Source organism: Diplotaxodon limnothrissa, linkage group LG7, assembly GCF_057381915.1.
Source record: "Diplotaxodon limnothrissa isolate DT_005_m linkage group LG7, D_limnothrissa_male_GT1.1, whole genome shotgun sequence".
In the NCBI taxonomy this organism is placed as follows: Eukaryota; Metazoa; Chordata; class Actinopteri; order Cichliformes; family Cichlidae; genus Diplotaxodon; species Diplotaxodon limnothrissa.
Genome location: NC_140602.1, coordinates 37,792,063 through 37,815,231, shown reverse-complemented (window position 1 = coordinate 37,815,231; position 23,169 = coordinate 37,792,063). Strand labels below are relative to the sequence as shown.

At 39.1% G+C, this 23,169-nt stretch overlaps 1 protein-coding gene across 3 annotated transcripts in view; it reads left to right on the top strand.

Moving 5' to 3' along the window:
• The first annotated feature begins 10,826 nt into the window (after positions 1-10,826).
• vav2 (vav guanine nucleotide exchange factor 2) overlaps positions 10,827-23,169 on the top strand; it is a 193,663-nt gene continuing 181,320 nt past the window's right edge. For all 3 annotated transcript variants that reach the window (XM_085359664.1, XM_085359663.1, XM_085359665.1), the window contains exon 1: positions 10,827-12,084. In XM_085359664.1, coding sequence (XP_085215790.1) covers positions 11,881-12,084 — 204 coding nt within the window. In that variant the 5' untranslated portion in view covers positions 10,827-11,880. The remainder of the gene's footprint in view (positions 12,085-23,169) is intronic.

Here is a 23,169-nt window from a genome sequence, read left to right as displayed (position 1 = left end):
TTCCTGTTGAAAATGTTCGTACTGTATTTTGAATAACGATCTCTCTGGTGTTTATCAGACTCTAAATCTGCAACAGAGCTGGATGGCATTCTGCTTGGGTAAGAGTAGATTTCATTACAACAGTTTCAGATGATAACGTCTTTGATTGACCATTATCCCATTTTTTTACATTTATTTTTTTCTTTGCTGATTTGGAAATACTTCAATTTATATTACTAATATTAAGTGGTGTAACTAAATTGTTTCTTAACCATTTATTGACCAAGATTTATACATGGCGTGGTGGACTTATTTTGGCTGTCAAATAAAACACAGTAACCATTTGAATTTTCTTAAAAGCCCCCAAAATGGTTGAGAAGTACAGTAATGTGAGTGCACATGGTAACATCTAGGCAGATATCCCCATAAAGCTCTTCTACTCTTCTTTATGAAATCACTGGAATTTTTTTCTTTTCAGCACAAACGGTAATGGAGTTATGATCATTTAAAAGTGCCTTTAAAAATAGGCCCACCAGCGGGCCCATGGTAAATAAAGGGTTAATTTAGCACTAAATGCATTTAGGTGTACCATGCAAGAATAATGCACGTTACATAAGACTGATGAATTATCAGGTCTCAACAGTTTTCTTATTTTTATTCTGTATGAAGATGAAATTGAGCAGCAGAGGCCAGGAACATTATGAAACACTGCAGTTTGCTTTGAGGAACAGTCCAAACAGTGGGAATGTAATTTCCCATGAACAAATCACACCATAAAAATTGCTTTCCAGAAACCTTAATAACAAATTTGAGATTTTCGTGATGGAAAAAAGATGTAATGGAGAGTTGATTGCGTGGAATATGAACAGTGCTTGTTGTTGCATACTGTTTTGTTTTCAAATTCCATTCCTGTAGTAACTATTTTGTTTTTTTTATATATTTCTTTGTTCTATATAAACTAAAAATCAGAATACTTGAAAATAACACCTGTCTGCTTCCTAATATTGTCTTTCTTTTAATATTAGACAAAGTTCACCAGAGTAAAACTAAAATTCAGTTTTTAAATTGTGAATGTGTTTATTAAGGAAAAAAAATCTATCCAAACCTACCTGGAAAAAGTATTTGCACCCAACATCAAGTTGTGCCACCCTTGGCAGCAAGAACTGCAGTTAAGCATTTCTGCTAACTGGCGATGAGTGTGTAACACCACTGTGGAGGAATTTTAGTTCAGTCACGTTGGAGTTTTTGCAAGCATAAATGACCTGTTTAATGTAATACCAAAGCAACTCAGTCAAATTTAAGTCCAAAGTTGGACTAAGCCACTTGAAAATCTTTTTTTTTTTTTTTTATTGAGCCAGTCAGAGGTGGATTGTTCTATTGTGTAACCCAGGTGCACTGAAGGGAACAAACAGAAGGCTGGACGTTCTCCCTCTGGATTTGGTGGTAGAAACATAAATTCTGCTCTCTATAAATTACAGCAAACTGTCCAGATCCTGAAGCAGCAAAGAAGCTGCAGACTATCACACTACCTCTACCATGTTTGATTTTGTGTTTGTAGTTCTTTTTATAAAATGCTGTTAGTTTCACACCAGATTAACAAATAGTTGCACTTTGGTGTTGTCTATCCACAGAATAATTTCCCCAAAGTCTTGGTGATTGAAATGTGTTTTGGCAAATGTAAAGCGAGCCTTTGTGTTCTTTTTGTTCAGCAGTGGTTTTCCTCTTGGAACTCTCTCCCATTAATGCCATTTTTGCCCAGTCTCTTTCTTACTCAATCATGGACGCTGACTTTAATTGAAGCAAGTGAGGTCTGCAGTTCTGTGATACTCTTTAGGCCTCCTGTCTGACTCAGGAGGTAGCGCAGGTTACCTACTAACTAAAAAGTTGGTGGGACTATATAAGAACCAGTCTATTTACCATTTCTAGAAAGGTTCACTACTGTTCCAAGTTTTCCTTATTTGTGGATAAAGGCTCTCATTGAAGTTCTCTGGGGTCCCAAAACGTCAGTGGCATCAGTGTTTTGCTTGAGCTTTGCATCTTGGCTTTTTTTCTGTCTCCTGGGTTCTTGAGGGTTTTTTTTCCCACAAAAAAAAAAAAATCTTACAAAGCTTAAAAAAAACCCTTCAGAGTGGATGGGAAATGCTTATAACATTGTCAGGAAACAGCTAACAGCGAAAGAAAGCTGCCTAAAACATTAGCTCTACTTCCATCTGACCGTCCAGCTGCTTTGCAAAACTGGCACAAGCCCAGTGCTGCCCGCTTTGAACAGCTGGTGCTTGCACCAGATTACACTCATCAAATCTCAGTGCAACTTTCAACATACATCAGAATGACAGCATATATGGAGTTGGGAAGGTTTGTGTGAGATGTCTGTGGGAGCAAAGAAAAGCTTTCTGGCAGAAAAAAAAAAGTGCAAAGTATACCTGTGGCTCAGTTATTGAACTCACCAGTAGATGGCCATCATGTGCCATCTTAATCTTTATTCTTTTTTTTTTCTTGCTTTTGATTTTACAGTGTTCGTCTGTTTCCTATGCATTTTTTCATCATTCGTCAGTACAGTTTGCCATTTCATACAAGAACGTTTATCTGATTTGTAAAAATCAGAAAACCACTAAAAATTATTTAAAAGAATGCAGATCCCTTTTTGTGAGGCCATTCATCATTTACCCTTTTCTTTTTTTCCTCTCTCTCTGCCACACCAGCCTGCTGTCTTTGCAGTGTGCATGTTGCTGGGTGATGTGATCTTTGTGACCTGCATTCCTGTCATGCCACATGCAGCAACCCTCTGCAACCTCAGGGCATGATTGATCAATGCCACAGCTCCAGTGACAACTAGTCATTTCTGCCACTTCTGGCCATCACTCAGTGCATGAATATAGTGTTAAGAAGACCACACACGTGCATCTCTACAAACACATCGCACAGTTCGTTTGATTAATGGTTGTCTTGTTTTCTTTTTTTCTTTCCCTACCCTTCTTCTTTTTATCACCTTGTAGAAAACCCAGTAGAAATTAATACAAGTGAATGATTGTGGTTTCATGTCAATGTCAGTTTGAATGAACTTTACAGATTGAGCTTCATATGCATCCACTTTTGTTTGGTAAACGATTTATGCTAATGTGACATATACCATAATTGCAAATTAGCAGATGATGTTCTTATACTGTGAGCCTCTTTTTTGTAATATATCTTCAATTTGTAACAAACTTTATGCTTCTAGTTAATCTATTCAAAACCATTACTTACCCAGCAAAATATTTTGCCGAGCATGATATTTTTGCAGTATTGCACTGCATTAAACTCACACGCCATGTATTATCTTGCACTATATCGTTGTCCTTTCTATCATGATAAGCATGATGGTGCTAAGGTTCACGTGCCTTACTCGAAGGTACTCCAGTAGCACCTGTGCAAGGAGAAGGCCTGTTCTGTTATTACACAGACATCAAGCTTGTTTGTGGCATTTTTAGATTACTGCAACTTTAGCTAGCACGTGCATCCACTTTATGATTTTTTTTATATCCTGCATGTGCTTTTCTTAAATGTTATGTTGTGAAATGCATGGGGAACACCACACAAAAAAAGAAAAAGCCATAACTGGATGTTCCATTAGGTTTCACTGAAATGTGCTGACCTTTATTTATCTGTCTGGATGGGATTTTAGATATGTTCTTTTCTTCTATCTCTGTAAAAGATCACATATTGCCATAAGTGAACTTTAAGAAGTAAAACTGAAAAAATCCTCCAAAATTAAGTCATTTTTTCTTCTTCTCAGAATCAGTCCCAGGACTCCATTTGTCTTGCTTTTTTTCTCTCTCTCAGGAATTTGAGAGAGCATAGCAACACTATCCTCCACATAAAAAATGCCCTGCTTAAAGATTTATAGGCCATATTTTAGGCTGATGGAACTGTTCAAACAGTCCTTAAAGGTTAAGTGATCTCATGGCTCAGAACCCAAAGGCCAAACTCAAAGACCATTTGTGCATCACAGAATTAATTTTACAAAGGATATTTTCAGTGTCCAGTTTTGTTGCTCATATATTTTTATATGGACTGTGTTGCATACAAGATTACAAAGCTTTGTCTGGGCCAAGTAAGATGGGGGGCAAACTACTAAATGCAGATCTGATATAATGGTATCGTTTGAAGCAAAGTGTTTCACATTAACACTCAGTCTTATATTTTTTTCTGCTGATGCTTCTTGCAGATAGGAAGTACATCAAAGAAAGTGCTTTTAAGATCAGAAAACCACAAAGTATGAAATCTCCAAATGTCCACTGAGTACATATATTTGCTCTTTAGAAAGAGCATCTTTACAGAGCCTTTTCTCGCTCCAAAAAGGCACAGTACTACTGAGGCTTATCCTCCACATAGTCCATCTTGCCTGCCTTTCCATATCAGTGCAAAGTCTGCAACCAGAAGGAGATGTTTCTCTATGTAGTTGTGAAAGATGTTCAATTAATTCACTATTAATCAAACACTGATGTCTCAAGCAGGATAGCTGTTCCCATGGGGATGGCAAAAATTGTGATGCATTATTTTATTAGAAATGCGGTCTGCACATACACTGTATATAGAAGATGTAGAAGAATGTGTGCCTTGAGCTCATATATCCTGTTGCAAAAGAGCCGTTCCACTCATTTGATCTAGCAAAAAGATATTTGATCTATACATGATGTCTTCCTGAAGTTCACAGTTGTGGTCAGAAGCTTACTTACACTCATCATGGGCATGAATGTCATTGTAATTTGGGATTTTTAACGGATTCTTAACTGTTCTTTATCCAGGGCGGAATAGCTGTACAGCACTACATCTTTAATTACTTAAAAAAAAAAACAAAAAAAAAAACAGGAACTGGGTAAACAGTTTGTATTACCACTTTGCCAAAATCTGGAAGAAGTCCCAAACTGTAACACTCAGATGAGAGGAAATTGGTTAGGATCTTCAGTAACAAATCAGGGATCGTAAAAGTGCGATGTGATGAACTGGAAACTACTGGAACACCAGCAACAGTGTCCAGAGTCAAGCAAGTTCTACAGTGCTATAGACTAAGAAGATGGTGACCAAGAAAGAAGCCCTTATTCTTAAATCAACACCTTAAAGCTTGATTGAAATTTGCAGCTGCCCACATAGACCAACTAAATGCCTTCTGGATAACATTTTTATGATCAGACAAGACAAAGATTGAGCTATTTGGCCACAGTGTCAAGAGGTGAAGCTTTCAAATCTAAGAACAATGTAACAGCTGTCAAGCATGGTGGTGATAGCGTCCTCCTTTGGTGCTGTTTTAATGCCGTTGGTAATGGTACAATACAGCAAGTGAATGGAATAATGAAAGAAGAATACCTTTTTCAACTTTAATTAAAGCAACAATAAGACAACAATTCCAAACACACATCAGAACTGGTTTTGTAATGGATGAAGCAGGATAACACTAAACTTCTGGCATGTCCTTCCTAAAGGCCTGACCTCAACCCCCTGAAAATTTAAATTAACTTTACCAATTCAGCCAAGATGAGTGGTCAAATGTCCAGCCACAGTTATGCCACAAACTTGTTCATGGTAACCAAAACCATCTGGCTAAGGTGCAGCTTGCTGAGCCTGTATGTATACTTTTGAAGTCCAACATACATTTAAACTTATACACTCAGTTTTTTTCATAAAAGATATATGCTGTGCAACTATTCTGTTTTAGAAAAATAACAGTTCAAAGAAATTAGTAAAAGCAAAAATTACCATGACATTCATGCTTATGATGAGTATCAAAACCTTTGACGACAGTTATATATTTTCATGTCATGGAACATCTTGCAAAACAAATATATACAAACATTTTGTTATTCAAAGATTGTAATGAAATACAGTACAAGGCAGTTTAGTGCGGGCAACAATGGCTCATTTTCAGGACTTTGGTAAAGTTTGCAGTAATGATCTATGGTTGCTGTTTCAGAGCAGCTGTGGTGTTCATGGTCAACGTAACGGGGTAACAGTTATAAATTACCAATTTTAAACTGGTGATTTACTCACTGAATTCTATGGATACACTAGCTTTATACAGTGTAGGGGTTATAATTTTGTTAAATTCAGCTGTCTGAATGCACGATGAGCAGTAAATCTCAGAGCAGTACCAGCATAGCCTGAACAGAAAGAAAAGTCTACTGGATTACACAGGAGAAATTATTATAACTTATGTCTAATTAATTCTTTTCCACACACTACACTGCTACACCTGATCGTAGGGTCCTCCACATGCTAAACCTCACTTCAAGGTTCAGTTAGGTTTGCACATTTTTATTCTCTCACTACATTTCAGAGCCTCTACTTTTTCACTTTTACTTAAGAGTAAAGAAGTTGAATCAGTACTGCCAGATTATTTTTCACACAAATATCTGTACTTCTACCTGTACTTAAGTGACAAATGTTTATATTTTTGCTATTCCTAGACTTCATTAACCAATAAGTGATGGCTCTGTGGATATGTCCATGTTTTTTGATACAGTCTATGGAGCTGCAGCTACCATGGGAATGTTTGATATCTCCATTAATCTGTGAACAGTCAAAGCCCTTGTGTCACTTTATGAGGTAAACATGGCTGCAGATGGAAGAAAGGTGAAGCTTATAAAGTCCTTACTCTTCAGTGACAGGGAGCTAGATGACAAGAAGTGTGTGAGATGGTGGGTTTCTGTGAAAAATTCTGTTTAGCTGCTCTTTGTTAGTATAAATTCTGTCCATGTCAGCCTTTACTGCTTTCAGGGCACCATGGATAGTACAGTGGGAGAATACTATGAGAATTCACTACCTTCTCCAAATTCTTAAACAAACAGGAAAAACATAATTTGTTCTGGTGGTACATTTCCAGTGCCTTAAACTGCTCACTTGCACAGAATTTGCTATAAAAAAAAAAAAAAAAAAAAAAAGAAGTCATCTCAAGCCTTCTGAAAACCAAAGCCATCCCCGGTTTCTATATGGGTGATTTAAGATCGTATGGGCCAGCAGCTGTGCAATCTTTAAAATCTTTCAATTTCAAAAGAAGCACCGGAAATCAGGTTTTGCTCTACTTCTCTCATATATGCCCAGAGACAAACTGGCTAAATGTGCTATGTCCCTGTGGGAATGTGGAGGTGGGAAGATGCAATGATGACTGAGCTGATAAAGTAATGAGACATGACAAAGGGGGTTTAACAAGAAACAGGTGGCATATTGAGGTTGGTGACAATTAAGAGATTAATTGACCAACTGTGATTATTTTATTAACAGAAGATGACATTGGGGAACATTCCGGTAGAGTGGGAGGATATGGAAATGAGAAAGGTAGCTGCCCAATTAAAGAAAGGAGCAAAATCAAACCCAAAATATATATCAAATGACAAATCATAGCCAAAACATTGTTGTTGGTTTTTTTATTTCTGTGAAACAAAATATATTGACGTGATAGTACATGACTGAATTGCTAACTTAAACATGCATGACCATATTTTGCATTTGCTTTGACTCCATCAGTTCTTGAGGGGGGAACATCTGTCTCTTTGCCAGGTTAAATGTTTACTATGCACACAAACTGCTGTCTTTCTTTCCTGTTGGTGAGAAAAGCTGCCCACTGTGTCTGGAAACAGAACCGATGAGATTGGTTAGTAGCAAGCATGTCGTCTCATTTTATGGAGGTGAGGCCATCAGTCTTTGTAAAACTGAGGAAAGCCATATCCACCAGCAAATCAGTTTTTGTCTGTCGACTGTGGAAAGTTATGGAACTGTTAGCCAACATGCATGCTACCAGGATCCTGAAACTGGAGTACTCAAAATTTAATTTGCTGTCTTTGTTTACATCTGTGCTGGATTTTAAATACAATGTTCAGAATCTGGTCGTTTCGAAGTACTGTGAACTCCTTTTAAAACACATTTTATTGCATTCCCAGAAACAACAGGTAACCCATTACTGAACAAGTTATGACAAGCCAACTGCATTTTTCAGCCTTGAGCATTTGCAATCATGGTAAATGTGGTTTGTAGTGGTAGGTGTGTGGGTTTTTATAAAGAAATTGTTTAACTTTAAATTAATCCGCCGTTTTTGTTTTGTAGAATCAGAAGTCGCCCTTTTACAAACTGCTAGATGTTGTTTGAGGATGACTGTAGACTGGCTAATGGAATAATAAAAAAAAAAATAGCAAAACTGCATTGTATGAAATTGATTCTTCTTTTGATCATAGACACACAGTCACCAAAAATCAGCATTTTCAATAAACCAAACAGACGTTTTTAATGGTTTCTCCTGACATTTACTCAGAAACTACTTCATAACTTCATAACATAAGAAGATCATATTAGCCAACTGACATATTATTTAAATTGAAGAATAATGTTAATATGCACACACTAACACTCTTGTGCAGCAAATTAGAGATAATTACAGTCTCTTGCTTTTTTAGGAGTATGTTTTCTTCTTCAGTTACACAGACACTGAGTTTCTGTCTTGCAAAGTGTCAAATACCACAGAATTACTGCATCAGAATATCATCAGTGTGCTATTGTGAGGTAATGTGTGATTCCCACCTCTAGTGGATACTGACAATAATCCAGCAAATACATTTTTCCCTTAATTACATTAATTTACTAAAGTACATAACCCGAGCTCATCCGCTTTTCATGATGAAGTGTTCTTAGGCAGTGAACACTAAAAAATGTCTCCAATGTGTGTCAAGCTGAATGACACTGTATGCATGCAATAAAACAGGACTTTCTGGAAGGATGACGGTGGCTTGTAGCGTAGGTGCTTTCAATGTCTGCTATAACTAGAGGAGCATTAAACCACATACAATCCATTTACCATTTAGTTAGTTATTAGTTCCCAAATCAAGGTGTGATAACAACTTAATTTTATACCAAATTTTACACAATTTAACACCAAAATTTCTCATCCGTGGGATAATAAAGGTTTATTCTATTCTATTAGCTCCCTAGAGTGAGTGCAAACTTCCTTACCAAAAGTTTACATATTATTTCCTCTTTGACCTCTAACCCCTCTCAGTTACTGTTTAGATTCTGTGGAGGCGTGGGGAAGCAAAAGAGCTTGCGTCTTTGTTTATCTTTATTTCACTATAAAACAACTTGTAGATTTAATTGCTACTTAAACATGTAAAGGCATTAAGTGCTTTTGGCTTGAGAAGTGGGTAAATGCTGTCTGAAAACCTCTGACCTAATTGTCTATAAAAATGGCTCCACCACAAAAGCCTGCTTTGGTACTGCTTTTGTTCATGCATCGCTATTCACAGTCTAAAAATGTAGCCAATACCACCAGCCACAGGAACTAAGCAAGAGAGTGAGAGACCCCACTACTATGGACATAAATATACATTTTTATGCCTAGTTCCCTTAAAGTGTAACCCTTTCCCAGGCAGGGTAGTCATGTCCCTTTGTTTTCTTCTTGTAAAAACAGTTTTCTGGATCACTCTTAGTCTGCCCCCTCACCCTAGACTACTCTGTCTTAGAAGACCCTCCCAAATTGCTCCTGACAATAAAGGAAACAGTTGATGTGGTTCCGGCAATTGACCAAGATGCTGAAACCATATGGGAACCGCTAGGATGTCTCCTGGGTGAGGTGTTTTGGGCATGTCCTACCAGGAGAAGGCTCCATGGCAGACCCATATCTCTCAGCTGGCTTGAGAACCCTACTATGTTCCTCCAGTATGAACTCAGGAAGGTGGCCAGAGAGAGGGAGGTGTGGGCTTCTCTGCATAAACTCGTTCTACCCTGACCCAAACCCAGATGGATGTATTATTATTGTGTACTTGTGTGGAAGGACTGCATTGAATAATCGGCCCAACAACATGAAAATAAGCTCCAAATGGACTTTTGTGTGAGACATTTAGTGACAATACATTTTGTTTAGGTGAAAATTAAATGTACTCATTATTTTCATGTTACTTTTACTCCAACTGTAACACTTTAACTATGTTCGGAAGCATTCATGTAACAAAGTGTTTTGCAGATTACCTCTGTGGTGGCCATCTTGTTTTCCCAGTAAAGAGGAGGCTTGCCTCAATTGCAGCTCTTTTATAGGCCAGTCTGTATTGAGAAGGCGTGGTCTTTAGAGTATTTAAAGGGAGCAGGAAATGGATTGGGGGCCTTTTTGGGAAGTTGTTGTCTGTATGTGCATGATGTTGGCAAGAGACAATAAAACAATTACTTCAGTTAAGATAGAGTGAAGTCTGATGTTTCTCTCACCGCTCCTCTCTGCGTAACAAACTAATGGAATATTTGTAAGAAGTCTTTTCAGAGACACAAAGAGTTTTTGGAAAGAGTCCACCTCTGTGTGGGCTCTGTGTTACTGTTATAAAGAATAAAAGTGTTCAGATTGTAAGACTCAAACATAAATCGCCTAGATTTGGATTAGAACAAATTAAAAGTTATAGCATTAGTCATGTTGCTTTTCATTCTTACTCTGGTGAGGGATCAGAATTAATAAAAAAAATATAGTGTTCAGAAATGAAGGATGTCAACATCTGAACAGTAACTGAAAATTCAAACCTCTAGGTTACCAGTGATCTGCTCAAGACTCTCGACTTACAGTACAACTAGCAGGCATATTCAGAATAACACGGAAAGCTTCTGCAAACATAAGAATTGTCTATCTATCTATCTATCTATCTATATATATATATATATATATATATATATATATATATATATATATATATATATATATATATATATCTCCCCTTTATGCCAATGGCCCTTGCAGTGTGCGCTTCACCCATCAGAGGGCGCATCTTAACGCTTAGTTTAAAAATACTCCCTGAAACCCAAATTCTTTTAAGAGTGGAGCTGCTAAAGCAAACTACCCGACTTTTAACTTTACGTGTCTTAATCAGCACATAGGGGCAAGTTCAAACTCCTGGGCCAATACCGAGCCTGAAGCCTGGTCTCCTTTCAGATTTGAACAGCTACGATCGGCAGCTGGGATCTCTAAACATCTCTGTCCGAGAGGGAAACACGGAGAGGGAGACGTGAGAGCAAGGACGTGAGCGGAAGGGAGGCAAAAATCAGAGAAAACCTAAGCTGGACACACTGATAGCGCTGTTTTTGGGCGTGCGTAAAGGCGCGAGGCGAAGTTGCATTTACAGGATACATGTAAACACAGATGTCCCCCTTTTTTGTTTCCCAGACTGGACATGTTTCCGCTGCTGGAGAGCGACGTTTAGACAGTTGTGAAAAGAGATTGAACCAAGGGTTGTAGAGAGTCTGGTCTGTTATCCCTTTCTTTTTATCTTTCGCTTTTGGGACTGAGTGGAAGTCCTTGTTTTTACGCTTAGAGTACTAAGGAAACGATAAATGCAAATGCGAAGGGTGACTCCGTGCTTTTATTCATCGTCTACAGAGACTTGAAAAGCCGCTTTCCCCACATTGCACAGCAGCCCGTGGTGTTTGGTTCACTGAAATGTGAAACACTAGTGAAGTCGATACATGACAAACTGCTGTATCCAGCTGGTTTGTTTGTCTCTGTTGTAAACATTTTACGCTCTTTGGATTATATGTGTTGAGTAGGAAACTTTTTAAGAATGAAGAGGAGAAAATTCACGTAGCTCGTCTCCGTTTTCTGCTTACATCGTCGCTGTTTGCCGAAGTGGATCCCTGTTATTATTTTAGTCATTTCCGAGCCTTCACGTTGAGGAGAAAGGGGAGCTGACATGCGCCTGGACATGGGGATATAGTGAGCTGACCTACTGCGAATAATACAAAGTTGCGAAATTGCCTGATTTGCGTACATAGTGAATAATCAAGACACCCGGAGCCGGTGGGAAATCAACCATAGTGCCTGCTCGTGCGCCGTGAAACAACGCTTTTCTGCTCGCACTGAGCCAGTTCGAGAACCAGGTTATTTTGCGAGGAGAGACTTCGGAGAAAGATATGGAGGAGTGGAGACAATGCGGACGGTGGTTGATAGACTGCAAGGTCCTGCCCCCGAACCACCGGGTTGTGTGGCCCTCGTCGGCCGTCTTCGACTTGGCACAGGCCCTGCGTGATGGGGTGTTGTTGTGCCAGATGTTGCACAATCTCTCCCCAGGATCAGTGGACCTGAAGGAGATCAATTTCAGACCCCAGATGTCACAGGTGAGTCCGCCTCGGTATACATTTTAAACGACCAAGTGGTGGCTTTGATTTACACGCCCCCCGGGCAAACTTTTATATGCACTACGCTGCTACACATCCACACCCTGGGATTCCCTGGGTAGCCACTTCCCACTGAGATGTTCCACGATTTTCCTTGATTGTTTGGAAAGCTTTTTTTGTACATTTCTCTGCCTGTATTTCCCCAGCTGATCCAGAGATTCCTTCCTGTCACAACAAGCCCATTCCTTGGCGCAGTAAAAAAATTCTATCAGTGTATCTGTGATAATACAGCAGTTAAACACATACTGTGGTGGGCTCTGTGTGTTAAAACATGCAAGCTTCATTTAGTTTTTCCCAGGTGGAGAAAATAATGCAATTATGCCCACTAACACCTTATTCTGGAGGTGTCACACCTGGATCCATGTGGTGATATAGGCCTCAAGGTTGATGATGAGCTGTTCTGCTGGTGGCTCCAGGAGCACTTAAAAGCCAATTCCGTTCATTTCTTTTTTTCCCCCTAAAAAGGTTAAACATTTATCTACCCAGTATTTTATTTCTGCTCATGCAAGTATCAGCCCCCCCTCCCAATGAAATTGACATACAGTTGGCAGCTAGAGCATCTTCACATTCACTTCCAAGGGTGCTAATTGGGTGTTATCTAGACAGTCTAACTCTGTGCAGAAGTGAGCAAAGATAATAAGCTTCTTAGGGAAGAGAAAATCGAGGACACTAAATAAAGTAAAAGGAACGTTATGGAACGTTAGAGTGATGCTCTTCCATGGTTGATGATTTAGTATACACCATTTGTCTGGTGGTAGCAGTTTTAAAAGGATGCTGCACTATTTGCTTTTAAATTTTTACCTGTCTCAAGTTGAAGGGAAATGGCAAACTGGAAGAGACTCAAAGAGAAGTATCCCCGTGTGTATGTAATTAAACTCAAACGAAACCCAAGATTTCATGGCAATGAGATTAGAGGTTTGAACTGTAGCTATTGCACGCCTCTGCTTCTGTAAAGCTCCCTCTGCACTTCAGCTCATTCATGTTTCCAAAGCCAATAAGAGGAAGTGTCGGGTGCCACAGGAAGTTTACATGACCACGGTGGTGGAGTAGAAGTGCTCTGTGGCAAACATGTCTATTGACTTTTATTCACCCTGATGTCTGCACTGAAATACCACACAGCCTCCGCTGCACATGGTGAAGAAGTCTTGGCACTGGCACTGTGACATATTTAGATTATTCTTATTGTCATACCTGCGGGCTTTAATAGCTGTGTTAGGAAGCGATTCCTCACTGACAGCAAATTTGTCTGATATGCTTGGCACACCTTCTGTGACCTCTTTCTGTCATAATAATGTGTGAATGTGTGTGTGGGTCTACTGTCTGTCTGTCTGCTTTTTTTGCTCTGTCTGTGTTGGGTGCTGTTTTCTAGTAAACACTCCTTTCTTTGTCCTTGATTAATCAGGAAAAGATAATTTGGTTAGCCAGATCAACAAGGAATTCATTTGCAAGTGTGTATGTGTATGTGTGTATTTTTCAAACGGAGCAAAAATGCCACTTTTGTCTCTGTTTCACGCTTATCAAATGGGATCATTTGCAACTGTTGAACAAAACAAGAATGTCATGTAAGATTCTGCGCGTTGTGGTGGACATTTTAAGCTATTTGTCTTCCATTTAAGACAATAAACACTTAACAGAAGAAAGAATTACATATTAATCAATGAAAGTAAATGCTAGTGGCATCGCTATCCATCCCCCTCTCTTTGCCTGGTAACCAACAGCGGCCTTAACTTATCACCTCCAGAAGCTACTGGGTTCAATGATTACAAGGGCGAGAGAGAGAGAGACTTGGATGGCATGCTTTGATCCGCCCACTAATCCCGAGCTCCCAGTACCACTGAGTGAATCTGCAGCGAGGGTGAAAGTGGTGTCCTCGGTGACAAATTGGGTTAAACAAAATCCTGGCAGCAGAACAGTAGTATGTGATTTATGATAAGGAAAAGGTCAAAGCTCACGTGCTTTAAAACCGAGAACACACAGTTAGTGGCTTAACCAAATGAAGAGGAGCTGAAGCAGAGCAATTATATTGTTTGCTCAGTACAAAATTTCTCTTGTATCCAGTGGATAAACTTTAGCGGTGATTGATAGGTTTGAAATTGAGTTTTGTCTGTGAATATAACTAGTTTCTAACATTTAGTTAAGACGCCCTCAACACATGGTAGTAGGTGTAGAGCCGATGCATCGTAAAGGTGGTTTATGGCGAAAGAAGAACATAAAGACACAAAGTATGTGTTTCTCCTTTTTCTATTGATCCATTACTTCTACTGCTAACAGAGCCTAATCACAATAATGCTTTTCAAGTTTGGCATTGATCCCGGTTTGTGGTCTTGGTGCTTTTGTGCATTCTGCAGACATCAAAGAGAATTCCTGGTAGAAACACGATGGTCATAATTTTTTCACAAAACACGGCATGTCGACAGTTAATGAATTTGCAATTGAAATTCCACTCAGTGTGCTTTTCTACCTTGTATGTTATGACTTGATGATGCTTTCATGGTCTTAAGATGAAAATTTTGAAGTTTCCTGAACGTGTGTTTCATTTGACCCACTTGTACAGTGCTCTGCAAAAGTCTTGAGCCACCCCTCATTTCTTACATATTTTGCTAGTAAAATGGGAAACAGGTGCAGTGATGTGTTGAAACATGTGAAGTATATAAGGCAAAAACAGAGACCTGTTGCCACTGATTTTCTTTATTATTATTCCAGTAAAGAAATTGGCTTACTTCAGCCTTTTTTTTTCCTGCTTCCCTTTTTAAAGATTAGTTTCTTGACACCCGTCCTTCCATTGAAAACGTTTCTGATGATGAACACTGGATCAATCGAAGGGGCAGATATATTTCTCAGGTCCTGTGTCTTTGATGGATTTTGTTTTCTTAAGGCGGTAACTTTCAGACTTTACTGCAGCAGATACTTGATCTTTTATCCTCTTCATCTTTTGCCTACGTTCCTCAATTTTTTTTAAGGCCACATTGCGCGCTAAGATGTGCCAGGTTTTCAGCGAATAGCTCTGGGGGAGTCACCTTATTGGTGCAAAAATGACATCAAACCTATTATCTTTGGTATTTTTCAGAAATTCAACTAAAGAAGTGGGAACAAATGATGTGTTTTTGCAACATGTTGCTAATAGCAAAGACCAAAGACAAAATTTGAAATTGGTTTTTTTTGCTAGCTTGTAGGCGCAACACTGTTTCACCCCTTGTGTTAGGTACCTCTTTATGTTTATTTTATTCATTCATTATTCAGTGACTGAGTGGCTTAACAAACAAAAACACATTCCTATGAAAATGGTTAGGTACAAGGGCTGGACTGAAAATGAATGAAAAAGCAGCCAATGTTCAAAGATAAACTTTAAAAGACCTTCAGAAATCCTGGAGCGCTTTTGCTCACGACAACTACAAAGTTAGAAGAAAGTCTGAGTCCTTGGAAGCAAAATATAAAGAAAGACGGGATGGCTCAAGAGTTTTTCACAGTAAGGCACATGGGATGCCAGCTCATGGCTGTGTGTCAGACAGTAGTCACTGGTTTCTAGATTACGCTTCTGCAAATTCCATCTTTTGCTCTTGACAGAGCGGTGTATGTAAGCCCGGACCCTTTGAGCATGCTGAAATGGCAGCTTTCATCTTCAACTCACAGATCTACAAATTTTGTATAGTTCTTAATTATATATTCTGGTAATAGGCAACAGGATGAGCTTTACAACGTAAACATTATAAATAAATAAATAAAAAACTCTCAGTAATAAAATCACTTGCTATATTATTGTATATTTTTGTGCTCACAATAAGCTGCCAAAAACTGGACAAGCCCTCTTTTCTCCCAGCTGAAAGCTAGCTGTTTTCTTAAAACAAAAATGGTGCACTTGTGCTAACTTAATCGATAACATACAGGACCAAATACACACTCGGAAACTAATTTGTCACTGTCCATTTTGATTCCTAGTGTATGTGGTTAAACATCATGGCACTAACCTCATTAATATTTCTGTTATCAGATTTGCAATTATAGAGTTACATACCAAAAGAGAGCATGACCAAGGGGGATTAAATATTGTTTGATTTTGTCTTTCTTCCCCTTTGTGGACAGGAGAGGAGGTGGAGTAGTTCTTAAAAGGAAACTGTGAAACTGACCTTCATTTATGTGGTCAAATGAATTCCTAATTGTGTTTTTCAGCATTTGTTTGCCTTTACCTCAAGGTTGTAAACGGGTGGCTAATGAGCGCTGGTGTCTGTAGATGCTTCAGAGCTCAAAGTGTACTTATTCAGAATCCAATGCCTCAGGCGGTGTCTGAAAGACGAGACTGAGCCTTTTGAGTGTTCTGCAGTTCTCTCTTCACTTCTTATTTTCTTTTGTTTTTTGTTAGTTGTGAATGCCTATGGGATGAGCAGGTGGATATATGTGTGTGTGTGTGTGTGTGTGTGTATGTGTGTGTTTGCTGTGCTTTTGTTTCCTTGTGTGACCGTGCACTTGTTTATTATGTTTGTAAGTATGTTACAGTACCTGTGTTCAGACTCAATCAGTATTGAAGCTGGGGAGCCTGCAGAGCTGCACTGAAGTTTCTCAGTACTCTGCAGGGCTCCAGATCCCACACAGAGCCTGCTGCTTCCACTCAACATAATTGAGGTTCTTCCTCTTTGTCCAGCTCCCACCAGAAATATTGGCTGCTGATGGAAAGTAACCGGATCAGATCTGAATTCTTTTTTTTTTTTTTTTTTTTTTTTTTAATTCTGCCATTCCTGCAAACTTGGATTACCATGATATTGGTGTTATGCATCATTCATCCGGTTCTAAAAATCACACTATAGAAAACTGACTGAAATGTTTTTGCTGCTAGGATTAGAAATAACTATAAATAACAGACACAGGGATAACAGCTGATGTGGAAAACGTGTTAGTTGCCTAGCATTTATTTGTTTTTCTCGCCACTTGACAAATTGTATTTTCATTCACCTTGTAGGTCCTGTTTTGTCTCTATCAGCTCTTTGGAAAGTATGTGGCTAGCTTTGTGAACTTTCTTTTTCTAGATGCTGTTTGATGCTAACTAGGTAGACTCGGGGTAAACAACAAGAGGTTTGTGGTATAAAGACATCCTTTTGTTTTTTTTAAGGGGCTCACAGACTGATGCCGGCCAATGAAATTTCATACAAATAAGAGGATTCAAAGCCACTTTTCATTGAGAAAAAACAGCTTCTATGCTGTGTTAAACAGTTGCACGCAGGACTTTACAGTTGGATCTTCAGCTTCAGACTAGGGCTGCCACGATTAGTCGACTAGTCACGATTACGTCGACTATCAAAATCGTCGACGACTGATTTAATAGTCGACGCATCGTTTGAAGCTTTGTAAGATCACAAAAGACGCAGGAATGAGTAGTAGGATTTAAGAGTGTAATAACGGACTGAAACAGAAGATGGCAGCACTGCATGTACAAGGACGCCAGCTGCCGTTAAACCCCGAAGAAGAAGAAGCTGTGTCCCAGAATTCATAGCGCAGCCCAGCGCAGTTTCCAACAATGGCGGCAGCTAGTTAGTTTTAATGTTACTCTTATTATTCTTTCTGGGTCACAAAATAAACGTTTAACATATTTTCAGGTGAGAATGTAGCTGTGTAAACCTCAAATATCTGCTCAGTTTATCAGGACACCACATATTTTCAAAAGCACTCCGACGTTTTCAGAGACGTCTGTTACCCACTAGCTAGCCGGGGGCAAGGCTCACTAGCGCCGTGAGAGCACCGGACTCCTGGCAAATCATTTTCAAACCCACCGCCGTCTTTCGCTACTCAGGTTAAACATGATATATAAGTCACTTAGATAACTTAAAAATGTTATTGTTTGGCTTTTTTCAGTATTTTATTTGTTCCTGAGTAAATCGGTTTGGCTGAGATTAAAGTTATAGTTTCTACACAACTGAATAAACATCAAGCAGACAGCTGATTATCAGAAGTGTGAGATGCTCGAGAATTTACTCCGGTGTCCTGTTATATTTTAGATAGCAAGGAGTTTATTAAATTTTAATGAAATTTGCAGATTGTTTCGGTGAAGTTTAATAAACTATCATCTTGTCTTTATTTTTAGTTAGCACAGATCTTAAACACTTAAAGCTGTAAGCTAATGATAGTTATATAAGAGCAGATGCTGCTGGTGCAATAAGCTGTACGCTGTACGTCCAATGGATGATGATCTGATTAGTCGACTAATCGCATAAATAATCGGTGACTAGTCGACTATCAAAATAATCGTTTGTGGCAGCCCTACTTCAGACAAGATTTTTTTTTTCTTTTTTTCTTTCTTGTAACCAGGAAGTGGTGCACTTTAGATTAAGTATCTCTTTTTTAAGTGCTCTGGGGCAAAATAGGGGAAACCATGCGAAATTCACATAAAGCTATCTGTAATGAGATCCAAAATATGTAAGCTAATTTGTTGCTTATGTCTATTTTTAAGAGCCTTTCCTTAGTGCTGAGATTTGCACATGTAGCTTAATCTGTAAGACTACAATGGGTTTACCAAAAAAATGTTTGCTAAAAATATCTGCATTCTTCTACTTTATACCTGTTTAATGAGGCAGGAAAAGTGGTAAAAAGGCTATAAAAGAGGTTGTAGTACATCAGACTAGGGTGTTGTTATTTTGGTACTTCCTGTGCAATCTGTTTGTTGCTTATCTTTTTCTTCATTCATTTTTGCATCTGTCATTCTTTTTCTGTGCTCCTTCTCTGTGACATGGCAAAACCTGGACAGCTGCATTGAAATCCCTAATCAAACCCTGCTTCATTTTGTCTTCATCAGTCATGTGATTACAGTATACATTCATTGTTCACTGTAGGTCAAACTTACAACACTTATTGCCCTGTCTCAGATCTGCGTGGTTAAAAATGAGATCAACGGGAGTGTATGAACCAAACAGCATGTTAAATGTCAGTGCACTTTCTACTCTGAAATCTCTGTTTATGGCCAGAGTGGGTAGGGGGGTAGTAACCACTGTAGACACCTATCCACCCACCCTTTTCTCCCTCTGGAGTAATTTAATCTCAGTGTTAGGTCTACTGTTGACCCCATGACCTCAGCGCTCGCCGGATGCAGGTAATACTGCTAATGGAACTCATTAGGGATATGTCTTGGGTTGAACAGCTGAGACTGTGCCCCTGGAAGCTAATGGGATTGACAAGGAGAGAATGGGTCTGGGCCGGTGTATTCTAACCTTTGTGTAAGGTGATCCGACTCCTGAGGTCACAAAATTCCCCTCAAAATTTTAACGTCTGTGTGGGTTGAGCGCTGACATTTGCAGGACTGACCTATAAACAGTATTTTGTTTTTTTTATGTATTTCCTGGAGGGACTGGACGTGCCTTAGTCTCGACCTGTCACAAAACTGGATACAGATTCCAGTGTACTTGTTGTTTTTGTGGAACCTAAATCTTGTTCTTGTTAGTTAAAAATAAAAAAAGTTACAATATCTAGTTCTGATAGGAATGAAACAGACACAGTGGTAGCTAACGTCCCAACTTAAACCAGCCCAAACTGGTGCGGCACTAACAAGCTGTAAAGCATTTTACTAACAATTGTTGCTTCTCTTTGATGTACATTAACCTGGCTTTTTTTTTTCTTTGACTGTCAGGTAATCTTGTGCTGCAGCTGCAGGATATAAAAACAAAACAAAGAAAATAATTACAGTCATTCTTGTTTTTAATTATGTGAACAGATTACCTAAGGGTCACAGAACAGTATTGCTGGCTGAGTAATCATCCTTCGAGTTATCAAGAGTATCACTCCCACAAATATGTCATTAACACTGAAACATTTAAGCCAGTCGTCTACATTTGTTCAGAACAGCGTTGTCTATGGGTCATTTTTCCTCCTTGCCAGTGCCTGTAGTGTCAGAGATAATGTGAATGAAAGATTTGATAAAGGAGTCATTGTGTGAGGAGCTTAACAAATGTGGGCATTTTATCAACCTGAAGTCAGATTAAGAATGGAATCAGTTCCAGGACGTTTTTCTTCGTTTGCAAGTGTAATTCTTCTTCATATATGTGGCGGTTGAACTCTTGTGGTCACGACCATGTTGTTTTAGTAATATTGCACCACCTGTGGTTTAACAACGGTGATATTAGAACTATAGAAATGTTGTTTAAAACTATGACAATACTTCTGAAAGTATTATATATTTCAGACAATATAGCAGAGTGGACAGCAATAGAGCAATACATTTGTGCATGCTAGGATTATCCCTCATTCTCAGCAAAATAAGTTTTTATTGTTGAGTATTTCCCTGGGCTGCTGTTCTGTAAAGCAGGCATTCACTTGGAAACAGAAGCAACAAATTTAAAAACAAATGGAGACCATTTAAAATTTTGCTGCAGCCCAGCTGTTCCTTTTCAAGTTGGGACAATTTTTTTCTGAGCTAGCAAAGATGTATTGCCTTAAAGTTAATCCATGCGTCAGCTGTACAAACAAAAGCAACTGAATATTGCTAATGGCCCAAAAGGGATTCTTACAGGGCTGACTTAAACAATGCATGACATTTAGCAAATGAAGGGAGCAACTGAGGTACACGAAAATAGTTTACTTTGAAACTACAACCCTTGTTGCTTGTTTTAGGTGCCGTTTTTATGATTGAGTGAATAGAAAGGTCAGTGTTTATGGATTTACAAATAATGAAAGTATCTGACAATGGTCAGGTACAAAGATTGGATTGATATAAGTGAAAAAGCAGCCAGTGTGCAGAGACAAACTTTGAAAAACCTCCAGAAAGCCTGGAGAACTATTGATCAAGACCACTTAAAAAATGCAAGAAAGTCTGGCTTCTTGGAGGCAGAATATGAAGAAATGAGAGGTGACCCAAGACATTTGCACAGTACTGGACACAGATGGAAAAAAAAAACCCCTCAATTAGTTTTTTTTTTCTTTGTGAGATAGATTTTTTTATTATTTTTCTGAAACATAGCTTAAAGCTAAAAGAACAGTCATACAAAAGGAACACATAAGGTGAGCTTTTCTTCACAGTCATTAATTGGATAACAACTCACTGTATGCTATAGACTCTCATAAATAAATTAATATGAGGCAGTAAAAGCATACAACTTGCAGTGCTGCATGAGAAATAATGCATAGCAGCATAGGAGAGTCATAAATAGGAAAACGGTTAAGTACTTGCATTATTCAGCAGATGAATAAATGCCATAGTAGTTGAGGTCAATATTCATTAGGTGCAAATGAATGGTCACATGTATACACATTGTAAGTGTGTGGGCCTGCTGCTTATGCGGTTGCTGCTTGGCACATCTGCAAGTACTGTGTATAACTGAAGTCACAGCTGTAATAGAATGTGGTAATGAAGCCACTTACAGAACAACGCAAACATTTAAAAGTCACTCCAGGGAATAAACTGACATTAAAATATTTAAATCTAGAGTTAAATATGACTTAACAATAAATAAATATTATCCATCCATCTATCCATCTTTTTCTGTCACTTATCTGTGTTTGGGTCTACCTATTCCAGCTCATCTAGGGCTGGCTTTCCAAGCCATCGAAGAGGTAATCTTTCCAGCATGTCCTAGGTTTGCCTCACTGCCTCCTCCCAGCAGGACATGCCCAAAATACCTCACCCAGGAGGCATCTAAGAGGCACCCTAGTCATGTCTTCATACCACCTGTCTCCTTTTGATGTGGAGGAGTAGCGGTTTTACTCTGAGTTCCTTCTGAATGTCCAAGCTACTCACCCTATCGCTAAGGGAGAGCCTAGCCATCGTAGCCATCATTGTATATGTGATCTCTTTCTTCCAGTAACTACCTAGAGGTTGTGCCCTAGGTAGAAAGGGTAGGAACATAGGTTCACAGGTAAATTGACAGCTTGGGTTTTATGCTGAGCTCCCTCTTCACAACAACAGATTACACAAATTTGTTTGTTAGTCTTGCAATCCACTCTCCCCTCACTCTCTCACTTTTGAATAACGCCACCAAACTCTTAAATTCCACTGCTTGGGGCAGCACTCAGGCAGGCTGTTCCTCTCAATCACACCCTTCCAGGTCAGTCAGTCATTGCCTATGTGAATGTTAAAGATCCCCAGTAGGGCAACAGAGTCCCCATGTAGAACCTCAACACCTCATTCCAGTGACTCCAAGAAGGCTGTGCACTCTGAACTGTCATTGGGTGTAAATGCGCTCTGAAGTTGTTGGGAGGGGTCCTCTCATTCATTGGGAAAAACCCCAAAATACAGGCACCAAACTGAGGGGAGATTACAAATATATCCAATTCAATTTTCACCTGGGGAACTCCAAAGTGGAACACAGGCCAGTCTTTGTATAGCAAACTGGTACCAGAACTCCCAAGACACCAAACCCCTAAAGCTCATCCTGTGGTTGGTGGGGACACAGAAGAGCAGACCCTGTGACTAGTAACCTAGGACGGGACCTGGTATACCTGATCTGGCAGGGTAAATTGGTCACTTGATCTTTAGGTTATCATAGGGATCACTCTCCATCTAGCTCTTCACCAGTGGTCCAATTACCCTAGGAAGACCCTACCAGAGGCAAATTATCCTCCATAACAAAGCTCCTGGAATAACTGCAACACTTAAACCACTGCACTACAATACGGTGGGACTTTACAAAGATGAAATGCTTCACATGATCCTGTATTATTCGGTATTATGTAATCATAGTTATAAATTCAATTAAGAATTTTGTTCTATAGAGTCCAGTTTTATTCCTTCACTGATACACAGCATTACCCCTTCCCCTGAACTATAAGGGCTGAAATGGTATGCATCCAAATGCAAACTGTGAGCACTCAGCTTTTTTGAATGCGGGCAATGTGTGTGTGACAATTCAAGTGGAAAGGCTGCTGCAGAAATATCAGGGGCTGCGTATTCAATTTCAAAGTCCTAAAATCACCAGAATAGGTGTGTTATAGGGATGTGACCATGTGTTAATCTCGCCGCTCAGTTTGATTGATCACACGACTAACAAACAGGCAAATGAAGTGTTGTGGGTGGATAAGAAATGGGAGGATTTTTATATCAGTTCTAGATTAGCA